Source organism: Tachypleus tridentatus, chromosome 11 (assembly GCF_004210375.1).
Source record: "Tachypleus tridentatus isolate NWPU-2018 chromosome 11, ASM421037v1, whole genome shotgun sequence".
Classification (NCBI taxonomy): domain Eukaryota; kingdom Metazoa; phylum Arthropoda; class Merostomata; order Xiphosura; family Limulidae; genus Tachypleus; species Tachypleus tridentatus.
Window position 1 is genome coordinate 26,948,464 of NC_134835.1, and position 23,613 is coordinate 26,972,076.

Sequence of the window (23,613 nt, forward strand, 5' to 3'; positions counted from 1 at the left end):
CCAAATAACATATTAGCATAAACATATGTACTCTTTGTTTTTTGAGAAATTATTTAAGAACTGAGAGGTGAGTTTACAAATGACAAATGAGTGAGTCAGTTCAACATATATGAACTTACAAAAGATGTAGATGGTCCATGGAGTTGTTCAGCATACTGCCAAGCTGGACTGGAACCCTGTACATACAATTGAACAAAACGGTTCAAGCTTATATAAGTAATAAACAGTGACAATCTATATAAAAAAAAAAGCAATGAAAAAATTACCTTGACTTATAGTTAGCTTTATTACAATAAAAATTCAGTTATACAAATTTAGAAATATGTTTTTCTAGTTATAATTTTAATTGAGTTGTTTTGTATTTTGTGATGTCTATAAATGTTCTAAGTGTTTACAGTTGGAGTGATTTACATGCTGCATCTTAAGTTTTTGAAGACTTGGAAAAATTATATTTTAATATTGAAACATGTATCACATAGTTACTCTGTCACATAATGTGTCAGTTAATTAGTTAGTAAGTCTGTTACCATGTTCTCAATCACTTACTGAATTAGTGGAGGTTAAACAGCCAGATTTGATTTAGTACCACAGATAGGAAAGTTTATTTTATATGTGAGTTAGACCTATCCCTTAGTTATTGTTAGTTCATGAAATTATGTAAGTTGTAGAGATTGCAGCTAAAGAGATAATCACTTTTTTTCCTGTAAGCAGACTGGAATTAGTAATATTTTTACTAAGTAATAAAAGAAAACAACACACCAATAGAGACTGTTGCAATATTAGCATAAGGAATAATAATATTTTAGTGTAAATAAAATAGAATCAAGACTTCAAGATGACAGTGTATGTTTGAACCAAGATTAAAAACATGTTGGAAATCACAAAACAGTGGTAATAACGTGAAGAAAACGAGAACAAATAGATGTGAAATAAATTAACAGAAATTAGAATAAAGAGAAGGAAAATTAGAAGATCAAAAACACAAAAGGTAAAAACAAGAGAATTAATAACAAAAATAAATTTCATTGAAGAGAGTATTGGAAATGTGCAGGAGGATAATAAGAACAAGGCTGAAGTCGTAAAATAAAATGAAATAAAAAACCACTACAATATGAGCTCTTTCATAAGGTGGGCTTTTCTTCTTCAAGGGCAAACTGGTGGTGTAATCAAATGAATGATATTTATATACAGAGAGGGAGTTTAGTGATATTATGAAGGTCATCCAGTTTTTCCAGGAAATGTTTATTTGTCTATAAATTATTGTAAGTGTCTCATTTCTTATACAACATAGCCAATGGCAGTAATGTCTGTGGAAAGGTGTTAGGGATATTTTAATTTGGAAATGGCTAAATATATGTGTATTTAAAACTATGCTTAGGTGTTTAAGTAAAACAAAGGTGACATCTGGAGACTGATTTAAAAATATATGTCATACTAATTAATTTATAAAAACAGATATGAAAAGTTATCTTAAATGAACAGCAAATTTTAGAAAATTCAGCTTTCATATTTCATAAAAAAATAAGGAAAGAACAGTTATTTTTATTTTTTTGACAGAGATAAAACCAATGAACAGAGATCACCAATTCCAGGAGCTAGATTAATTCTGAAAGGTTGAACAGTTTAGATTAGCAATCCAATAAGCTTCTTTTATTTCTCTATTTGCTTTAGTTCTGAAAATTCATTATTCACCAGTAAGTTCACAAGTGACCTGTAAAGACCATACCTGAAAACCTGTATGACATGCATGAAGTGACATAAATGATTGGATGTGAAACAGTTTCTTTGCAGGTTTTGTTTCCAGGCTTTAGAGATCCATACCTGGTTCCAATCCATTCCATACTCTCACTATGGTTCTAAATAATGAATTTAGATGATACAATGTAAATGCAATTCACTTTCAAATGTTAAAACTTTTCTTACCTGAAAAATGTATTTCAGAGATACCTACTTCTCTGCACCACAAAGAGTGAGTGATTTCCTTTACACACATAGTTATATAAGTTCTTGCACATTCTACAAGTCTTTAACAAAGCTCCCATTTCTACACATGCTAAGCGTTCTGTGCTAGTCTATAATATATAAAACTGTATAATAAATTACGCATAGTAGTTATTGAAAGGGAAAAATGAAGTATATTGTAGGTTAAACCACCAACGATAAGATGTTAACTACAGAGAACTATATTTTTAATAATACATACTGATGTGGATAAAACTGTTGGGTAATACTTTCTTCAGGTACCTTTAGCTGAATAGTAAATGGAAAAGTCTTAAATTAAAGATTACACAATAATATAACAGATAAACACTTATAACAATGTTTAAAAATGTTTAAAACAATACAATAAAGAAATTAGACTGTTTTTTACATATAAAACAATATACATGTATATTATAATTTTAAAAAGGAAAATCCACAACTGAAAATTTTGTAAAAGAAATGAAAAATTAGTTGATGAAAGTTAAAAAAAACATCACTGAAAAAATAATACATGATTAACTAAATGCATAATACTGTATAAAAATGTTTAAAAGAAGTTAAAGCAAAGAACAGAAACTTTAAAAAAAGCTAAAGCTTTCATTTATCCTATCAAGATATCTTTGAACATTTTAAAGTAATTATTTTGCAAACTAGTGTTAAGCCACTGGTTTATCTGTGTTACAGCTTACTGTGACCCCAAAATGTATGAACAATATGTTGGTTTTTCCTATTTATAATTTTCTACAACACATGAATATGATGGAATATATGATGCATTTTTATATGTGGTTAAAATGATCCATTTTATTCATAGATTTTTTTTCTTATAACTTGTGTTCACTAATTCTCTATTACACTATTTTAACCATTTGTAATCATTACTGTACACATTTCTTTGTTAAAGTCATATAACCTTTGATGATTTAGAACATTTTCTTTCACAAATTTACTGTTCAACTACAGATAACTGAAGAAGGGCACTGCCCAAAGGGCTGTATCTACAATAGTATATATTAAAAAATAAATATATCTGTAGTAAACGTCATGTTGTCTTTGGTGGTTTAACTGATGACATACTTCTTTTGTTCTTAAAATGTAATAATAACTAACTATACTTTCACCAATAAGAGAGCAATACATCATCCATACTTAGTAATCCATACAAACATCTGCCTCATGAGGCAAACTAAATACACCAAAAGTGAAGGAAGAATGGGAGGTGGTGTATCAATCTGAAATACATTTACAGGTAAAATAAATGTTAACTTTAGAAATGTTACTAATCTTTTTGCATCACTAAGAGCTAAATTCTCACCTTGAAATGGTGGAAAGAAATTACAATGATGAACTCTTTTCTGGAAACAGCACCAGGAAGGGAAAGCCCATGGGGTGTGATATCCATAAGGTGGGTAAGTTAATGGGGAGCATTTGTTGAAAGACTATGTCCATCTCAAGTTGAGAATACTCTTTGCCCAATAGAGGAAGTAGAGCAAAACATAATGCCATAGAAACCTTTTTTTTTTTTTTTTTGGATGCCAACATATCACTGAGATGGACAGAATGGCAGACTGTTCAACTGTTCATTAACTTGCAGATGGATAGCTGGGCATGAGCATATAGTGTTATTAAAGCTATAATTCAGGCTACTCAATACTGGATATCATAAAAATGAGGTGTACAAAGAATATCATCCCACAGCTCATTGGTCTGGATCTAACAGTCAAGATTGGCTTGATTCATAATTTAATGACATGTCTTGTACTACACAACCAGGTAACACTCTAGCTCTACTTCTGAATACAGGTGTGTGTTCACTTGGTTTTGTATTACAGCAATCACATCACTAAATGAGAAATTCTCCATATCTACTTCCTCAGCAGCTTGTAACTAATGAAGCAAAGCCACCCCCCTCCAAAAGAAACAAAACAAAACAAGTGTACTATAAGAAATAGGGGAAGAGAGAAATTTGCATGGGGAGAATACTGAAGATGTGAATGGACCACTGTCATCAGACACAATCACCTGGAATTATGTCCATTACTTAGAGACAGCACAAAGGTTACTACAACTAAAGACACCAGGTGTTTGTGTATAGACACCCCCTGACTGTCAATTTGTTTTACATTTTTTGTCAATTAATAATTGGCTGGTCTTGTATAAAACTCCATATCAACAGCAGGCAATAAGCAGAGGCAGATGGCTTAACATTTTCCATGCTACCCATTGAATGCATATTTTGGGTAAGTATTTCCTGTTACACACCAACTGCTTATTGGTACATCCCACTGTCTGGATAATATATATATGTTGAATAAGGTAGTTATAAGACCAGAAAAACAAAGAAAAAAACAAACAAGCAGTCCAGAAGATAGAGAAACCACTGTATGGATAGGTTCTAAATCTGGGAGAGAGTTGTTCTGTGGAGTGGAAACTGACAACAAGAGGGAGACAAAAGCCAGGATACATGAAACGTTACTGTGGTGTATGTGATGGGACACTATTGTATCATATCCTATAGTATCTGAAATTGAAAGTAAAGTGAGTGGAAAGGCAGTAATGATAGGAGGTCAAAAGTGAGAGAAAAATCCACTACAAATACCAGAAGATAGAGAAACCACTGTATGTAAAGGTACCAGATCTAGGAGAGAGTTGTTCTTCTATCACCTAAGCTTAAGTTTTCAAGACATGATTCATAAGTAGCTAAATGTGATGATCATGATCTTATATGAGAAAGACCAGAACCAAGACAAAAGAAGTTCTGAGAGTGAGTACTTCCACAATGGGGGAGGGAACAACAGATGTTTTTGAATGGATCACAATAAAAATACCAAACAGATGAGACAGAAAATGAAGGTTAGACTGTGAGGAGAGACTAGCTCAAAAATGTAGAACCAGAGAAACCTTGCTCTTGGCATCAGAAATGGATCAGCCATCCAGAGCTGTACCTCATTGGAACAGAAGCAGCTGAAAGGTGTAGTTACAGAACTGGTGGGTGTTAAGCACTAAGTACCACCTACAGTCACCAAAGATACAGAAACTCACATTTATATGCAGAAGGAGCACACAGTCACTGATCTGAGATCTGAAAGGCTCCAATCATATGCAAGTCTGTATAAATGGGAAAAAAAGGGTATCCAGGGCCATGTGAGATCAACTGATACCTGCATTGACAGGTCATAAACTACTGAAGGAAATGTGTATGGGCAAATCTAAGAGGAACAAAAGATTCAAGAGAAGAGGGAATCCTCCAAAATAACTCATGCAGGAAACAAAGGAAACACAAGAGTCCTGGTATCAAAACCTCCAAGTAACAAAGACAAAAATGTAGGCTGTGCCTTCTCCACAAATGTAGTTAGAGGAGGGTTGAGATTGAAATGAGACTACTCCTGAAGGAAAAGGGAAGTCAAAACAAAGTAAGCCACACTCGGTGTGGTAAGTGGAGACCAAGTGTCTATAGATTAGTGATATAATAGGCTTCAAGAATATGACCTCAGAGAAAAAAAAAAGTCTGGGCCATAACCAACTTAAAAGGAACTATTGAGAATCAAATATTTGATCACTGAGGTAAATCAAAGGAAGCAAAAAATATGTAGACAAATCAAGATGTGGAAGTTATCCATCATGATGAGAAAACTGACCAAAAGAAAGACCAAAATTGGGTTAAGTGGGACGGACTAATAGCCTTCTGCCTTCATTGGAATGATAAAAAAAATACAGAAGTAGAACTCTAGAATGGAGCAGAGGAATTACCTCACAGCCTATTCAATAGGAGAGGTGCAGAGTAAAAGATGGAAGGAAAAACCTCTGAGAAAGAACCTACAGAACTTCATAGGATGTAGCAAAGGGATTCACCAATGGAAAAGTTTTTACAGGACTGAAGTCAACAAGTAGCTCCAGGAATGAATTGCCTCCATGGCTTAAGGGAGATAGTTAATAGTAAGAAGAGGACAAGAGAAAGAGGAGGATCACTCCAAAAAAAACAATATATATAGACACACAAAATAAAAATCTGGTGAATACAAACACTGCTGAAGATACCAACTTAATTAAAAAAAACACAAAAACCCAAACACCATATCACAAGGACCCAAGACAGAAGTCCTGGATAAGGGTTAAACAGAAAATAAAGCAACCTAACAAGGAGCAGTCCAAAAAAATATCCAACTAAATGGAACAAATGGAAGAAAACCCAGAGCAAAGTGGAAAACAAATATGTGCAAGCTGCCTCACAAAAGCTGGAAGGGTCATGATGGATAAAAAGGAGCAGAAGAACAAAAAAGAAATTGAAATACGGTGAAAAAGGGTAGATTGAAAGAAAAATGTAAGAAAAATATATCTCTAGACTCAAAGAATCAAGTGAAAGAGGACCATGCAGGTGTTCAAGATTTAGCAGAAATTAACTGCAGAAAGAGAAAACAAAAGACACATAACTGTAAATCCCAAGCATAGAAAGACAAAAGTAGAACTTCAATGAGAAGTTAAAGCAAGTGTAGTTAGTATCCTACATCAGAGATAAGAATCAACCCAGCCAAATTGTGCACAATGGCAGTAATATCACTGATCATTGTCTGCAGTTGTCATTACAGTATAGTATGACTTCTGTAAAAGAGTTTTAAAAACCTTGAAGGATATCATTAATGTGGGAACATTCAGTTGAAAACATGAAGCTCATATTATGATAGTCCTTTTTTCTTAAATCATAAAGAAAGAAAATAACGGCAATAATTAAAAATACACTAAAACAAGTATGGCAATAGCCATAGATCTAACAATGACCTTGAAGATTACTGGATGCAACTTGTACATTGGATAACAATAACAGGTAGTAGGGCATGTTTCCTTAACAATAAAAGGTGAATTTAAAGAAAATCAAAATCAAAATAATTCAAATGAAAGTTCTAACTGTTAAGTTTAAACTTAGTATTATTCTACTTGATAATGAAGAAAGGAAAGACTACACTTGTGTTTGTGGTGACTACTACACATAAAAGATGTGTCACCCTCCTACTGCTGGGGGCTATGGTTTAATAATGATGAAACAACAGACTGGTACAATGCACATTAATAGATGTAGGAATGAGAGCTTTGTTAGAGGCCTGCAGCATGCTCAGGAACTTACACTGAAGTGCACACTCAGGTGAAAAGATTGTTTTGTTTTTGAATTTCACACAAAGCTACTCGAGGTCTATCTGTGCTAGCCGTCCCTAATTTAGCAGTGTAAGACGAGAGGGAAGGCAGCTTGTCATCACCACCCACTGCCAACTCTTGGGCTACTCTTTTACCAACGAATAGTGGGATTGACCGTCACATTATAATGCCCCCACGGCTGAAAGGGCGAGCATGTTTATGCGATGGGGATGCGAACCCGCAACCCTCAGATTACGAGTCGCATGCCTTAACACGCTTGGCCATGCCAGGCCCTGGTGAAAAGAACACAATTTTATTTTTAAACTAAAATACCTTTAAAATGAAACTAGAAGTATAATTTTAGCAGTTACCTCTTGGAAAGAATGATGTTACTACAAGTAATCTTTAGTATTTGAAATAATAATTCCAATAATTATCATTAATTTTTACAGCTTTATAGATTTCAGTTTTAGATTAATGTTACACATACTTCTACCAGCTTTAAGTACAATACTAAATATTTAAACATTTTAACATGCAAGTATTAAGTTATCTGAAGGAAAAAACTTATTCTGTGCAATAATTAAAAGGATTTCTTTCAATTCTTGAAAAAAAGTATTATTTTGTACAAGATAAAACACACAAAAATAAAAATGTGTGGAGCAACCAGTGACATCAAAGCTGTCTACTTCCATTGGCACTAAGACTAAATAGTTGTAAACAAAATGGGAATAAACCTGAAAGAACACAGTCAAAGGTTGACAAATACTACATAAAGTTTAGATACAAAGCATTTTTGTATTTATACTGTTTACAATACCATGCAATGCTTTTAAAACATTCACTTATGATATCTTTCATGGACACACATATATTCATTACAATATATTACATAAAAAAATAGCTTGTTCTCAGGCAATTATAATACTGCTTTAATGCTATAATACTATTTTATGAATTTATGTCATTATGTTTGGTATCAAATTGTAGATTATACTGTAAATTTTCATATTATACATTATTCAATTTCTTAATTTAAAAATAAATATTAAAAAAACACTTTTAAACATTGATTTCTGTGTGTCACAAGGTATGTTAAATGCAGCATTGGTTCAGATTGGGTGTCCAAGTACAAAGCTTATTGTTTTGTACAAATTAGGATCTCAAATTACTGATACTGAGAAGCTAGAATATGAAATAAGAACCTCCTATCTTTTCTATTTGCTGATATATCATTCATATACTGAATTAAACACAGTGGCTCTACTCACCTCTTCCCATTTTTGAAAACAGGTCCTTATATGCACTTACATCTTGTGAATAACCAATCAAAAGCTTAAAATATCCCTCAAGTGGTTTTCTCAACCATTTTAAAGTATTACTTTCTGCTGGTAAGTTGGGTCTTTAGCCCGTTTGAAATTTCATATTCTTTAAGACCCAAATACAGCTTAGTTACTACACTTGATAAATTATAATGGTATCAGTATAGTAATTTATAAATTTTTGGTTATTCAAATGTATATATATAAAACCTTTAAAAAATTATTTAATTTCTCATCTTCCACGTGTGAAGTTTCTTAAATATTAGCAACATAAGGCAAAGAGCAACTGAGTACAAAGGTTGTAACTGGAAGAGATAATTGTTTGCTTTACTTCTTTATTTAGAGTTCTATATTTTACAAAAGAAATAAGTTTAAAAAACATATTTGTTAATTGTAGTAATGATAATACATATATAACTGAAAATACTAGCCCACTAAAGCTCAGCCAAGATAGGTAACTTTGTGATGACTAAAGGTCAGTTTTATGCTCTTGGATACAGTAAGATGGGTGCACATGTGCTGCATCCTTGTAGCTTCTGTGATGTAGGTTAGCAATGACTTAAAGGTCAATATAATAAATATATATAAATGTATAATGTTGTACAAGTCTTAAATTACTGACTGAGTATACATATTTTACCTCCACATCAATGTTATCAGCAAAATAACCCTGGGCTGCAAGTTCCTGCTATGCTCTTGCATGCTTTCCTTGAGATGCAAGAAGATCTCCAATCTGAACTTCTTCCTCATTACCACACCCAAGAAAGTGAACAACACATGTCCCTTCTTGTTCATTAGTACTCATAACACATGCTTCATAGAGAAGTCCATCTTCAGAAAATATTGCCTGACAGTAGTCTCCCAATTTATAAAGTTACAGTATATATGTTTACTATCACAATCTTCTTATATATATCATAAGCTTAATAAAATAGAGAAAACGTATTTCAAACTTTCTTTAGTGAAGAAAGTTTGAAAATAATTTTTACCTTACGCTTCTCTCATAAGACATATTTGAACTTTTAACTCAAAACTCAAGCTGAAACCATTTATTATAATTTAATTATAATTGAACAGCTGTTAGATTATGTAACACAATATGCAATTCTTCACCTTTGTTAGAAATGTTAAAAATTAAACTGCTAACCTTAACATGAGGATTAAATGTAGGCTATTATATTAAAATATTATTAATATAAATATATAAAGAAGAAGTGTGATTCACTTGTATGTCTGTTTATTCTACATACACTTTGTGCCAGTTTCAACTAAAGTTGGCTTGAATCTATATGCCCCCTCCAGGAACTGCCATAGGAGGATTGTGTTCATCTAATTAAGATGTCAGACACAAACGTAACCAACTCATATTTATCATGTTAACCACATCTAAAACCTCCTTGCTGGGTACTGACATTTGCTTGAAGGTAAGGCAAGGATCATCACAGTCATTTCAGGCCCTAAAATCATGGATGTGAGGTAAACACAGACTCCAGGGCATGATACAGGATTGACCCAGAAATCTGGAAACGTGTCATCCAGTATTTGCTGGAAGCTCACTGCAAGCAATAAACTCCTGTCACTGTAGGACTGTGCCAAAACATTCAAAGGTCAGTAACATCCATATCTCATGAGAGAATGAGGGAGTGCCCAAGACAGAAACAGAAATATACTGCTTACTTTCCATTACCCAATTCACAGAAGGAAGAATCAAGGGAGACAGATGGACAACCCCAAACCTGTGTGAGGACTAAAGTTGATTGGCTCTCTTGATATTCATAAACCAGCCTGCAGGATTCAAACATCTGCATGAGGATAGGATGAGCACATCCAATTGAAGAGGAGAACTGCATTTAGATGTTTAATTCTATGATGCCACTCAATTTAAGGGATGGTATACTCTTTACACCATCAGAACACCATTGCTGTATTTTGAACAGAATGGTTATATATATATATATATATATATATATATATATAGAACCCATCCATCAGGATGCATCCATGGGACCTGTGCTCAATCAAGGACCTAGAATAGGACCACTTCACTTTCAGAATTATGAGAAGATAGTGGATCACCTTCCATGAACAATAAATGAAATCAACATTGATAAAATAGGATGGCCATGCACTCAACAACCAGATAGCTTTGTGTTAAATCTGAACTGTACAAGTACACTCCCATGGAGGCTGGTGCCACTCCTACTTACACTTGGAGAAAACAAAGTATGAAGGCCCCCCACTTTGCCCTCTTCTCCTAGAGTGGAGAAACATGCTCAAACAATCTGAAGGAAAAGCTTTTGTCTGCCACTCCAACAACAGAAAACTGTGGTTGGTACGGACTCCCAAGGATCACTGGTAACGTCTGGGAGATAAAAAGCATTGGAGGGACCTGAGGAACAGTACTCTGAAATCTGTGCAATATGTGAACCAAGTTTCCTACATGTCTGAAAGTAAACTGATCCCAGTTTATACAACCTGATGATAGGCAGGGACAACCAGGATTTCCTTTAGCTCTACTTGTGATTGTCCATGAGTGGCAGTCCATAATAAGGTGATACCATCCAATATGTGTCTAGATAGTCTTATGGAACACCTCATTTCAACACAGCCTGTTGCAGCCCATAGTAATTATAATTAAAATTGTTGTTAGTGTGAAACAGAGAAGGGATCCAGCAAAAAATAAAGGTATACTGGAATGAAATACTATATGATTGAGAAAATTACCTGTTAGAGTCTAACAGATGTAGTAAAAATTGAAAGCATTCAGAAAAGGAAACTGCCAGATAATGTAAGAACTGAAATAGAAAATTAGTAGTAGTAGTCCACATACCAGCCCACTCAATGTCTTATAGAGGGCAATTCAACTGGGATGGTTAATGACATAGAAATATGATGAATCTAGTAAGATGCAACCTACAGAAGATTCCTCTTCTGTAATGATAATTTATTATAGGCTTATGTAAATCATTTACAAAGCCACCTTATGAAGGTAATGGAAGATAAGTCACAGGAAAACAAAGGATCCAATATATGAACAATTGATTCTTAGCATGTTGATATGAGTCAGTATGAGTCACTTAACACTACAGAGTCCTAACAGGCATAACAAATGATCATGATTGGAATGGTTAAAAAGGTGAAAAATGGCTGGCTGAAAAACTGTACAGAAAGAAGTGATAGGGAGAAATAGTACATTCATTTTACAACACTCAAGACAACTTAATGAGAACTAATATTAAGTGGCTTCACAGCCTTCATAGTATTAAGAGAGTCAGTAGAGATTATACAATTAGAGTAGTGCTAACTTCTATATATTTCAGAGCAAGTGATATTACATACAACTGAATAATGAACACAGAGCATGAAGGAAACTGTTAAACTAATACAAAGTTGTTGCAAACCACAGATGAACCCATGGTCAACTGATATTGAGTTATCTGTAAAAAAAAAGTAACTTGAAAAGTGTTTCTTAAATAAATGCCACTGTGCTTTCAGGCAGAAGTATCCAAGTTCTTTAGGTGACTCAAGGAATAACAAGTGGAGAAAGCAAGAATCCATGGTGAGATGAGCTGATTATAAGATTCTGTAGCAGGATGAAATGTCAGAATCATCTCAGTCAACTTTGCCTAAATACGGAGGCCAAAGGTATAAATCTTAGACTACCTATCTGCAAAATACATAGCCCAATAAGGCATAAAGATACAATGGCAGATGGGATACTGTGGCAGAGGTCAGAGCTTTGCAACATAATTTAAAGATACTTGAAAACATACGAGAAGTAATCTTCATATGATTTTGTTTACAAACTCTGGACTGGTGAAATGCAGGAAGCCCCTGGATGAAGTGCAGTCAAGAGTTTGATTGATTGATTGATTGATTTAGTGTTTTATGGCACAAAGCAGCGAGGCTATCTGCGCCAGACATTCGGTAAAAATGTAAAAAAAAAATAAAAATAAATAAATAAATGTAGTAATAGACATAAATGGAAATGAAGGTAAAACAAAAAAGTATAAAACCAATGTTGACACCTAGTCTACAATGTTAAGATAGAATGCAGAGTATAAGAAGTTGTAAGGTATTACTCTAGCAAAAGGTAATGATCATAACCCGCCAGGAAGACTAACAGGTAAGTTCAAGAACCACCGTCAGTCACCTGAAGTTGGTCTTTCCAGTCCTGGTTCTGGGTTATGTGTCATAGCAGCTATTATCAAAATGTAAAAGAAAATAAAAGTTTTAAAAGACACTCCGCAAAATCATAATAATGAGTAGCCAAATGTCCAGTAAAAGGATAAAGTCAAGTAAATGGAGTAAAATTTGTAGAAGTAATTGAAGATAAAAGCAAAACGGCAATTAAGACAGAAAATGGCGTAAAAACCAATGTTGACATCCAGTCAACAAAGTTGTAAAGAACTACCTGTAGCAGAATGGTAATGATCGTAACCCGCCAGGAAGACTAACAGGTAAGTATAAAAACCACCGTCAGTCACCTGAAGTTGGTCTTTCCAGTCCTGGTTCCGGGTTATGAGTCAATATGGCCAGTACTAAAAAGTTAAGTAGTAAAAGTGTGAAATGATATGCAGTAAAAGTATAATAACAACTCGCCAGGATGACTAACGAGTAGTTCAAACGGATAGTTCAAACAGGAGCGTTAGTCACCTGAAGTTGGCCTTTCCAGTCCTGGTGTCGAGTTATTTAATGTTCTGGCCATTGTCCAATGTCAAATTGAATGACAGAGATTAAAACTGTAAAAAAGGAACCACAATTAAAAAGGTGTAATGAATAAACATGCAACACTTAAATGAGATTAAAAAGGTTAATGGCCATTAAAAAATTAAAAACATTATCAAGGTGGACAGAGTCACCATCACCAATAACTCTGTCCAATGTTACAGATTGACCCTGGGAAAAAATATGTTTAAAATATTGCCGTCGTTGAGAATTGTAACGATGGCAAGAAAGTAAAACGTGGCTGATAGTGATTTGAGTGTTACACAAATTACACATTGGTGCATCAGTTCCAGATAAAAGAAAATGATGAGTTAAAAAAACTGTGACCAATGCATAGCCTAGTGAGAACAACTTCCTCCTTCCGAACTTTACGGAAGCTAGATGGCCAAAGTCCAATTTTGGGTTTGATTTGAAAAAGTTTGTTGTCATGTTGCTCACTCCAAGTGGACTGCCAGCTGGTATGGAGCCGACCCTTGAAGACAACACCATAGTCCATGAACGGAATAGGCATAGGAGTGATGGTGCTGAAGCGGACATATTTAGCTGCCATGTCTGCAAGCTCATTCCCACGAATACCAACATGGCCTGGTATCCAGAAAAACTGGATTGAAGTAGCTGCTAATGAGAAATGGGCCAGTCGGTTTCGAATATCAGCGAGAATAGGATGTGAGCTAACGTGAGCGATTCCAAGGCAAGTATAGAACTAAGCGAATCAGTATAAATAGTGCAGTTGGAGTACTGCTCAGCTGCAATATGATCCAGGGCAAGAGATATGGCATACAGTTCAGCAGTGAACACAGAAGCTGTAGAAGGGATTCTGCGTGCAACTACTGACCCATAGCAAACCATAGCAGAGCCCACTGAATTACCTGATTTGGAACCATCTGTATAAATAGGAACTGAATGATTGTTTGAAAGATATTCATTGAATAAAAGACGGTACTTCCAATCTGGAGTATCTGCCTTTTTTAGGTGACTGAAAGAAAGGTCACATTTGGGGGCTGTAATAAGCCATGGTGGGATGGGCCGACCTGTGGAACATGCAATGTTATCCAAGGACAGACCCAATTCATCCAATTGCTTCCGGATGCGAAGGCCAAACGGAGCAATGACAGATCGTCTGTTCTGAAAAAGTACTGCCCACCGAGGAAGGAAAACACATTTCCAGGTGGGATGCTTTGGTAAGGAATGAAGTTTCAAGTATATTGTAAAGATAGTTGCAAACGGCGAAGGTGTAGAGAAGGTTCATGAGATTCAATGTATATACTTTGAACTGGAGAGGTACGGAAAGCCCCAGTGCAGAGTCGAAGTCCTTGGTGATGAACGGGTCCAGCATCTTTAAGGCCGAGGGTCTGGCAGAGCCATAGACCATTGATCCATAATCGAGTTTCGATCTAATAAGAGCACGATATACCTTTAACATTGAACAGCGATCTGCCCCCCAACTGGTAGAAGAGAGAACACGGAGGATGTTCAGTGCTCTTGTGCATTTGACCGAAGCTGCTTTAAGTGTGGTATAAAGGTCAGTTTACGATCAAAGATAAGCCCCAAGAACTTGGTCTCCAGGACAACTGGCAGCAAAACTCCACCGATATGAAGTTCAGGATCAGGGTGAATACCCGTCGACGGCAAAAGTGCATGCATACAGTTTTGAGAGAGAGAAATTAAAGCCGTTCGCCATAGTCCACTTCCATTACACAATTGAGGGCGGTTTGTAGTTGCCGCTCAATATATCTCATGTTTGACGACTGACATGAGATGTGAAAGTCGTCGACATACAGCCCATTCGCAACAGTGAGAGGGAGTTGTTCAGTGATGGCATTTATCTTTATACTGAAGAGTGTAACACTCAATACACAGCCTTGAGGGACTCCAAGTTCCTGTACAAAAGAACGGGAAAGTGTCGAACCCACACGAACTTGGAATCTCCTGTCCATTAAAAAAATTTTAATAAACATGGGTAGATGGCCACGTAACCCATATGTATGGAGGTCTCGCAAAACGCCATACCTCCATGTTGTGTCGTAAGCCTTCTCTATGTCAAAGAATATTGATACAAGATGTTGGCAGTTGAGAAAGGCTTCTCTGATAGATGTGTCAAGACGAATTAGGTGGTCTGTGGTGGAGTGCTGTCGACGGAACCCACACTGGGTGGGCGAGAGGAGGTTGTTTGATTTAAGGAACCAAACAAGACGAGCATTAACCATCCTTTCTAATGTCTTACAGAGACAGCTCGTCAAAGCAATTGGACGGTAGTTTGAAGGAATCTTGGGATCTTTCCCTGGCTTAGAGAAAGGTAAAATAATAGCCTGGTGCCAAGCATCAGGAAAAACATTCTCCTGCCAGATCCGGTTGAAAACAATCAGAAGGACATCAAGAGAAGCAGGAGATAGATGGTGCAGCATGTCATAATGAATATCATCCGGTCCAACAGACGTACTGGCAGACCGATGAAGGGCCATTTTTAGTTCCACCAGGGTAAAGGGACGATTATAGTCAAAGAAACAGTCAGTTGAAAGGAAAGAGGTGATCGCTCTGCCCGAGTCTTGATGGCCAGGAAGGTGGAGGAACAAGCAGAAGTGCTAGATACCCGGCAAAAGCTTTCACCTAGAGTGTTAGCGATGTTCGAACATCAGTCACCTCCTGACCATCAGAGAGTAAGATCGAGAGGGGGATAGAATTGTAGTGTCCATTAACCTTTCGAATCCTGTCCCATATGATCTTGGAACTGGTGGTAGAAGATATACTGGTTGTGAACTTAATCCAAGATTCCTTCTGGCTGTGACGTCTTACCCACCTAGCATGTGCACGGCCCGTTGGAAAGCAACCCGGTTTGAAAGTGTGGGATATCTACGAAAAGTATCCCAGGCCCGCTTTTGAGCCTTCCGTGCTAAGTGGCAAGCAGGATTCCACCACGGACGAGGATATCGTGGAAAACGTGTCGAGGTTTTAGGAATACACTGAGCAGCTGCATGTGTAATACAGTCAGTTACCGCTGCTACACAGTCGTCTATTGATGGCTGATTTACGATGACAGGATCAAGTTCTGCGAGAGCAGTGAAAGTGGACCAGTCTGCCTGATCCAGCTTCCACCGGGCACGCGGGTAGGGTGGCATCGACCACGCCAGTCTCTCTTATAAGGATTGGAAAATGATCACTGCCTAGTGGATTACTGTCAACCCTCCATGAAAAATGGGAGAATAATGAAGGGGAGCAAACTGAGAGATCAATAGCGGTAAAGGACTGACTAGGTGCATGAAAGTAAGTGGAAGAACCAGTATTGAAAAGAGAAAGATTGTGATCAGAGAGCATCCGCTCTACAGATCGGCCCCTCCCATCAATAATAGCACTTCCCAGAGGGGATGATGTCCATTAAAATCCCCTAGGATTAGAAATGGAGATGGCAATTGTTCAACGAGAGCATCCAGATCTGATTGATCATATGTCTTTCCAGGGGACAGGTACAGAGAACAAACAGTGATGGTATGACCCAAGGAAACACGGATGGCTACAGCCTCCAAGGGTGTGTTGAGTGACAAAGACAGGGTGGGCACGTGTTGATCAACCAACAGTGCCACCCCCTCCATGTACTCGACCATCACACAACCTGTCATTTCTGTACAGAGAAAACTGCCGAATGGAGACAGTATCAGCAGTTTTGAGAAATGTTTCTTGTAAAGAAAGACAAACAGGATGGTAGGAAGCAATCAGCGTTTTGATATCATCCAGATTAGAACGTAAACCTCGACAGTTCCATTGTATCAAGGTGGCCATTTTTAAGAATGGGTAGGTGAAGTGGCTGGAGAACCCTTCGGTTTACGACCATGTCTTTTTTCTTTACTGTCTTTAGTTGGAGGAGGTCTATCAACCTCCATGGATCCTGCTCTGGGTCAGGTGGGCAGGTTTTTGTTATTGGAAGGGGAATCCAGTGACTGAGGACGCGAACGAATAATTGTTTTGTCTCTTGTGGTGGGAGAAAAAGATGTATCAGAAGAAATGCCTGTATTTGAAACTGAAGGACGTGGATCTTGAGGTGTGTTGGAAGGTATGGGAGGGACAGAGATAGGTGTGGTAGTTGATTCATCAACCTTTTTTAACCACGGAGGTCAAAAGGCTTTTCATTTGTTTTGAAAACGATTCTTTTGGAGGCACAGAGAGATCTGTCTGCACTCCCACTGTAGTTGTGGAATGAAGTGCAGCAGCATATGTCCGAGATGGAGTTGTGGACAGCAATTTCCGAGCCTCAGGATAACTAATGTTATGTGTCGTTTTCAAACGCTGCACCTCTTTTCCTCCAACCATTTTGGGCAAGAATGAAAGTAAGAGGGGTGAGAACCATTGCAGTTTATGCAATGTGGGTTCATGTCACAGTCATAGGCATCGTGGTCCTTGCCTCCACAACGAGCACATGTCAGGGAACCACGACAAGATGTCTTTGAGTGGCCGAATCTCTGACATTGGAAACATCGAAGAGGGTTTGATATGTATGGCCGAACCCTGCAAATGAGATAACCTGCCTTGATGGTGACAGATGCACGTGGTGAAGTAAATGTTAAAACGAGGGTATCTGTTGGCAGTGTAATTCCATCTTTGCAAGTGGAGATGCGCCTCACTGCAGAAACTCCTTGAGTGGAGAGACCAGCGAGAATCTCTGACTCGGGAACGTTCTTCAAATCCCTTTCAACAATACCTCCTCGTGAAGAATTCAAGGTAGCATGGGGTGTAACCTTAATAGGTATATCCCCAATTGCCTTTGATTTCAACAGGAGTTCACTGTGTTGGGATGTGGATGTTTCAACTAATATGTCACCAGATCGAAGTTTCTTTACTGATTTTGGAGAGCCAGCAAGTCCCTCTAGTCCCTTTTGAATAAAAAAAGGGGACATTTGCCCTAAAGGTTTTTCCAAAAGAGAATGTAATATAAGAAAATGAGGTACGTGTGTTTCTGATGTTGAAGATTGCTGTTCTGAGTATTCAAGACGTGGTCGCTTACCCATTGACTGTTTTTTTACAATTTTATTTAAATTTTTTGAGGATCCATAGGAAAAGGAAAAATTTCGGTACCCACTGACCCCCACCCACCATGGAGCCCTACAAGGGGACGCACTACAAAGTCACGCAAGGACAATGCAGCAACGCCAGGGTTTCTTGAGCACTATACCCAAACACCAGCATCAGGCACAATGTCCACAACACCCGTTGAGAACTTCCAACACTGGTACTTGGTTGACTCTAGCCCAAGTGGACCAGCCGATTGACCCAAGTGGGGCCACCCAAAGGCCGCCTGCCTACAGGAATTGAGGCCAAAGTGGTGTGTTAGGGTTGGACCCTCAACCACCAGGATCCTCTCCTCCCCTTCACGGGTCGCCACGCACGGCAAACACGTGGGTGGATGTTTAGATCCCAGAGAAGGTAACCAGATAGAACAGAACCTTCCCTGGGAGGTCCCTCACCACGCACAGGAATCCACACCGAGGGGACAGTCAAGAGACTGACAGTCCTTCTTAGATAAAATTATAGATCTTAAGTACAGAGCACTTATTAGCTCCCCAAGAGGTGGAAAAGAGGATGCAAAGCATATTCAGTACTGTTGTAATTTGTCTTTAAGCTAATTAATATGTGGAATAAAAGTCAGCTTACTGTCAAGAAGAAGTCCTAAGAACTTGATTTCAGCTATCAAAGGGATTTGTGCACCTTCCAGATGGAATTGGAAGTGTGTAAACCATATTGGTAACAAAATGTATGTAGCTGCTTTTAATTAATCTTATTCACATGAGCTCGGTCAAATAAACCAAGTTTGTAACCATTTTATACTCATTCTCATTTCCATACTATTACTTTTAATATTTTAGTATTTTCACACAATTTGGCAGTAAACATTACAAGACCTCTGTATATAAAAAATACATATTTTTAATGAAGTACTTGTTAATAAAGGTTTGCCTCTAAATTTATCAAGTAGTTTTATTAACTAGTCCAAGTGCAAAGTGACTTTCATGTTAAAATTAAAAATACTTTTATTCATTTGAAAATTTACTAATTTATGTAATCTCTAAAAACCTTTTCAATAATTATAAAATTTACTTTTCAGTACCCTATATACAAGGTTGACCTAAATTATCTTTTCATTTTTCATTCTCAAGCAACTTCACATGTAACATCAAACTACATTTATACTAAAACAGTAGACATCTGTTTTACTTAAATTTTATTGCCCTTTGAACTGCCTCCAACTAATAATCCCATCACATACAAGTAGTAAGTTACTTGGAAACTCAAAGCTTAAATTACCATATCAAATTACATAACAGTAAGAAAAATCTTGTGAAGAATGTTTATTATTGTTTCTCTTTATCTTACCTCATCTAACTTATTAATTGTTATTATATGATGTACACCAGAAAATAAAGAAAAATTACATGGATGAATTACACATCTCAATAATTATCATAATTTTTCCGGCTTTCTAACTATGTGATAAGAGCCTCAAAATCTAGCTGAGCTTGTTGATGTGATGCCAGTGAGAACAAATGTGAAACTAAAAATGGAAACAGACAATGTACAAAATTACGTCATTTTATAGATTACAGCTTTGGCTTTCCATTCATTATAAATAATATGGTATAAAATATCCAAGTGAACTATTGGCAATTTGTGTAAGACAGGATATGACAGATGGGTGTTGCAAGGTGGTTCTGATTTTCTAGTTTATGGCTCTGTAAATAAGTAACAAGAAAGTTATGAAAATTATGTTTTGCCTAAGTAATATCTATATCATAATGAGTAATTTATGTTAAATTTTGTACTTTTCAGAGAGTTGATAAATAAATCAGAGAAGAAGAAAAACCTGAAAAGCAAGTATCACATTCTCATATCAAAAGAAACTGGGCATTTTAAAAATAAATCCTTGTAAAGTTAAGAACTTAAAGTTTATAAAATATTAATTAAATTTTGATGCCAACTTTATTCATACATAATAACTACATAGTTTAATTAAATCTTGAATGTAACTCTAAAAAAATCATGATGTTCACAGTTTGACCTGATTGTGGCAAGTGTTGATCAATACATAAAGTAAGAAATAAATGAAATAAACAAAAATCTACGGTAGAAATGAATAAGAAAGCTAAAACGTTAGAGTAAAGGCCTCATATTTACTAAAAATTAAATACATATTTTTGTGTGCACATATTACTGTAATGTTAAAAAGATTTCATGTGTACTATAAAAACAGTGTAGTATATGCTGCAGCAATATCCAACCCAGTAAAAAATTGTTTTCTTATATTAACCACAAAATATACAGTTTCTATGTCACATGGTATTTACTTCCTGAAAAATGTCTGAAATGTCACAGAAAAACAGAACAGAATAAATTCATTATTTAAATATGTTACTTTGTTATCTTTTACCAAACTAGGCACCTTGTGTATGTATAAATGTAAATAAATTCAGTATCAAAATATGAAGAATGAAAAAATGTTAAAGGCAAAGGCAGTTATTATGAGTTATTGTTTATTCTTATTTTTCTGTGATTACAATAAATATAGATAATTTGGTTTTTGATATTCATAAATATCAATGATCTTAATAACAAATTAAAATCAAATTTTGAAATTCCAATTTGAAAGGAACAGCATTTTACTTATAATAGACAGAAATATCCTTCACTTAAAAGCACTTCATTCACAGCTTATTTGTGTGAAAAGTTACTGATTTTGAAAATACTAATATAACATATAACAATAACTTAAACTGCCTTGTTACAAACCAGAGATTCTCACCTAAGTATCCAGAAGTTATTTACGACATCCATTCAAAACTAAGACTACTACAGAATTTGTTTATTGTGGTAGCTCAATGAATACCAAGTTACTAAAGTATGATACCTGTACTCAATTAAAAATACCTTATACATATTTTGAGTCACTGTTTAAATGAAAATTACATTTAGCATAGGATTTCTACTTGCAATAATAATTATAACTTAAGCAAAGATATATGTCTCTTCTGTCTCATGCATCCCAGTTTGCACTGAAAATCAGTTATCTACACCAAAGTTCACTATTTTAAAATCAATATAAATTTCTGAAGAAAGATGAATTACCTTTACCAATACTGAAAGCAGTTCTGAGGTAAAACTTCTACAGTAAGAGTAGTATGATAAACACCACACATATTTTAGATTTAACCTTCTGTTTGTCACTAGTAATACTCTTTACCTAGTAAAACATACACACAAACAATTTCTCAGAATTAAAGGAACAGTTTTTTGTTTTTTTTTTATTCAGCCCAAAATTGTCAAGTTTGAATATTCAAATTTCTCTATAGAAAAACAGAATCCAATGTGTTAAAATGAAAGGCAAAGATCATTGAGACCAAACAGATTATAAACGGATTTAATAAATATTTTTGTTTAACCTCTCTTCATGTAAAATTCACACAAGTGGCTTCAATAAATAATCAACGGCTAAATTTAAAAAAAAAAAAAAAAAAATTCCAAAAGTCACTGATAAACCTATGAAAGGATGGCAATAGTTGTTAAGGAACTTTGAAAAATGATTCCTGTGTTGTAGTCCTGATATTACAGGGATGTGCTCAGGTATTCTTTGCATTAATTTTCAGAGGTTTAGTTCAAAATAACAATAAAGTTAGAGCAAAAAGTTTTCACATTGATTTGGCAATGCTATACAAAATGTAATAAACTGGTATTTTTTGTGACATAGCTTATTAAAATATATTTATCAAATGGTACTTCTTTTCTAACTATTATTATTAATAGGCCAGCAATAATAATAATAATAATCACAATACAGTGTCAAAGAGAAGTATCCCATTTTGTAATACATCAGATGTTAAGATGAAATTCCAACCAAAAAATTCTGGGATAGACTGTACTTTGTAAAACTTGTGTATCTGTTGTTGTTATTGGCAGTAACATAAAACATTTGAGTATCACTATAACAAAGTATATTCTGTAAAGATGCAAACCTTATCTTTGTTTTGACCAAAAACTTATTTAGCCTATTCTTTAAGACTTTTCTATTTATGACTGTCATGATTGTATCAAAAGTGTCTATTTTAAGCCAAACTTATCTCATTTAATAAAACTGCACTACTGACTGTGGTTTTGTCTTCAAAATTCTTGCCACTGCTCTTAGTTTAAACATTCTTGGCCTTGACACCAACACTTGTAAGCTCTGGTCTTCAATCCAAGATTGGTTACTTGAAATTACTCTTTTTTTAATGAAGTTTTGAAAATATCCTAAACCTAATTATCATTACACTTGTACATAGAAACAAACTCAACAATATTAGTACCTTTTATACTATCAAACCAATTCAAAACAATGTTTCCAATTTATTTATTATTATATATTTATATACAGAAATAAACAAAGAGGTAGTGTAACCCTAGTTAGATGTTTATAAATGATATGATGGCAAGTAATAACTAAGTCAAAAATATTTGCCTCACAACAATCATTTCCCAGATGAAAATATTAAGAAATAGCAGTAATAGTTTTATTGAATTTAATTTTTTTTTTGAAAGATGAAAATTATTACAAGGTGAAACGGAGTGTGACTTCTGAAAGATAAAGAATGTTTTTAACTATGCCTAGAACTTTGAAATAACAAGTGCAAGTATAAGAATAGAGATAATTTCCAATTCGTGATGTAGGGCATTATTTTTTTTTTACAAGTTGGAAAGAATATTTTCAATTTTCAAGATTGGGAATAAAAACATAGATGAAACTTGCACAGAAAAATTGAAAAAAACAAACAAATAATAATAATAACCGGTGACAAATTATACTTCCAAACCAAAAAGAGTATGGTAACGGGTTAGTGTTTAAAATCAAACTACACAATGAGCTACCAATCAGTGCTGCGCTCATCACAGGTATTAAAACATGGTTTTTAACATTATAAACTATGAATTATTTAACCAAAATAATGGAGGTTACAGAATCAAAGTATTTTTTCCCACACAATACACGTATATTACATGTTAGTTTTTATTTTTTTTTAACTGAATATAAAAATTTATGGTTGGATAAATATTATACTTTTGCAGATATTTTCTTGTATTCCAACACAACATTTTTACTTGTAGGTTATTCAGTAAAAACTAAAAAACGTTACTCACCTAGTTCCATGCCTCAGTTCATTTTCCAGCCACCTAATTGCTTCTCTTGCTCCCACACTTTCTTTCTTACGTTCATCAAGACTAGCTGTCACTAATAACAAGTGAGGAAACAAAGTAGTAGTTATAATAAAATCACATTCAAACTATCATGTCTTACATTTTCCAAACACACAAAAAAAGCACTTATAATTAGGAGAAAAAAAATACTTAATCAATATTGAACTCTGAATTATTGTTTCAAGTCATACAGTGGTGTTCAGTGCACATCATAACTTTTACTAAGTTACAGTTAAAATGCAATTAA

General features: G+C 35.2%; 1 protein-coding gene across 8 annotated transcripts in view; it reads right to left on the reverse strand.

The window, feature by feature from the left end:
- LOC143231799 (nonsense-mediated mRNA decay factor SMG5-like) overlaps nucleotides 1-23,613 on the reverse strand; it is a 32,316-nt gene that overhangs the window by 5,010 nt on the left and 3,693 nt on the right. For 2 of the 8 annotated variants that reach the window (XM_076466460.1, XM_076466463.1), the window contains exons 5-6: nucleotides 23,310-23,400; nucleotides 21,527-22,396 (exon numbers count right to left, since the gene is read on the reverse strand). In XM_076466460.1, the coding sequence (XP_076322575.1) occupies nucleotides 22,261-22,396; nucleotides 23,310-23,400 (227 nt within the window). In that variant the 3' untranslated portion in view covers nucleotides 21,527-22,260. Of the gene's footprint in view, nucleotides 1-119; nucleotides 177-1,726; nucleotides 1,857-9,072; nucleotides 9,280-19,628; nucleotides 19,877-21,526; nucleotides 22,397-23,309; nucleotides 23,401-23,613 lie in introns of those variants that run through there. The other 6 variants (XM_076466464.1, XM_076466461.1, XM_076466465.1 and 3 more) reach the window with 6 other exon arrangements.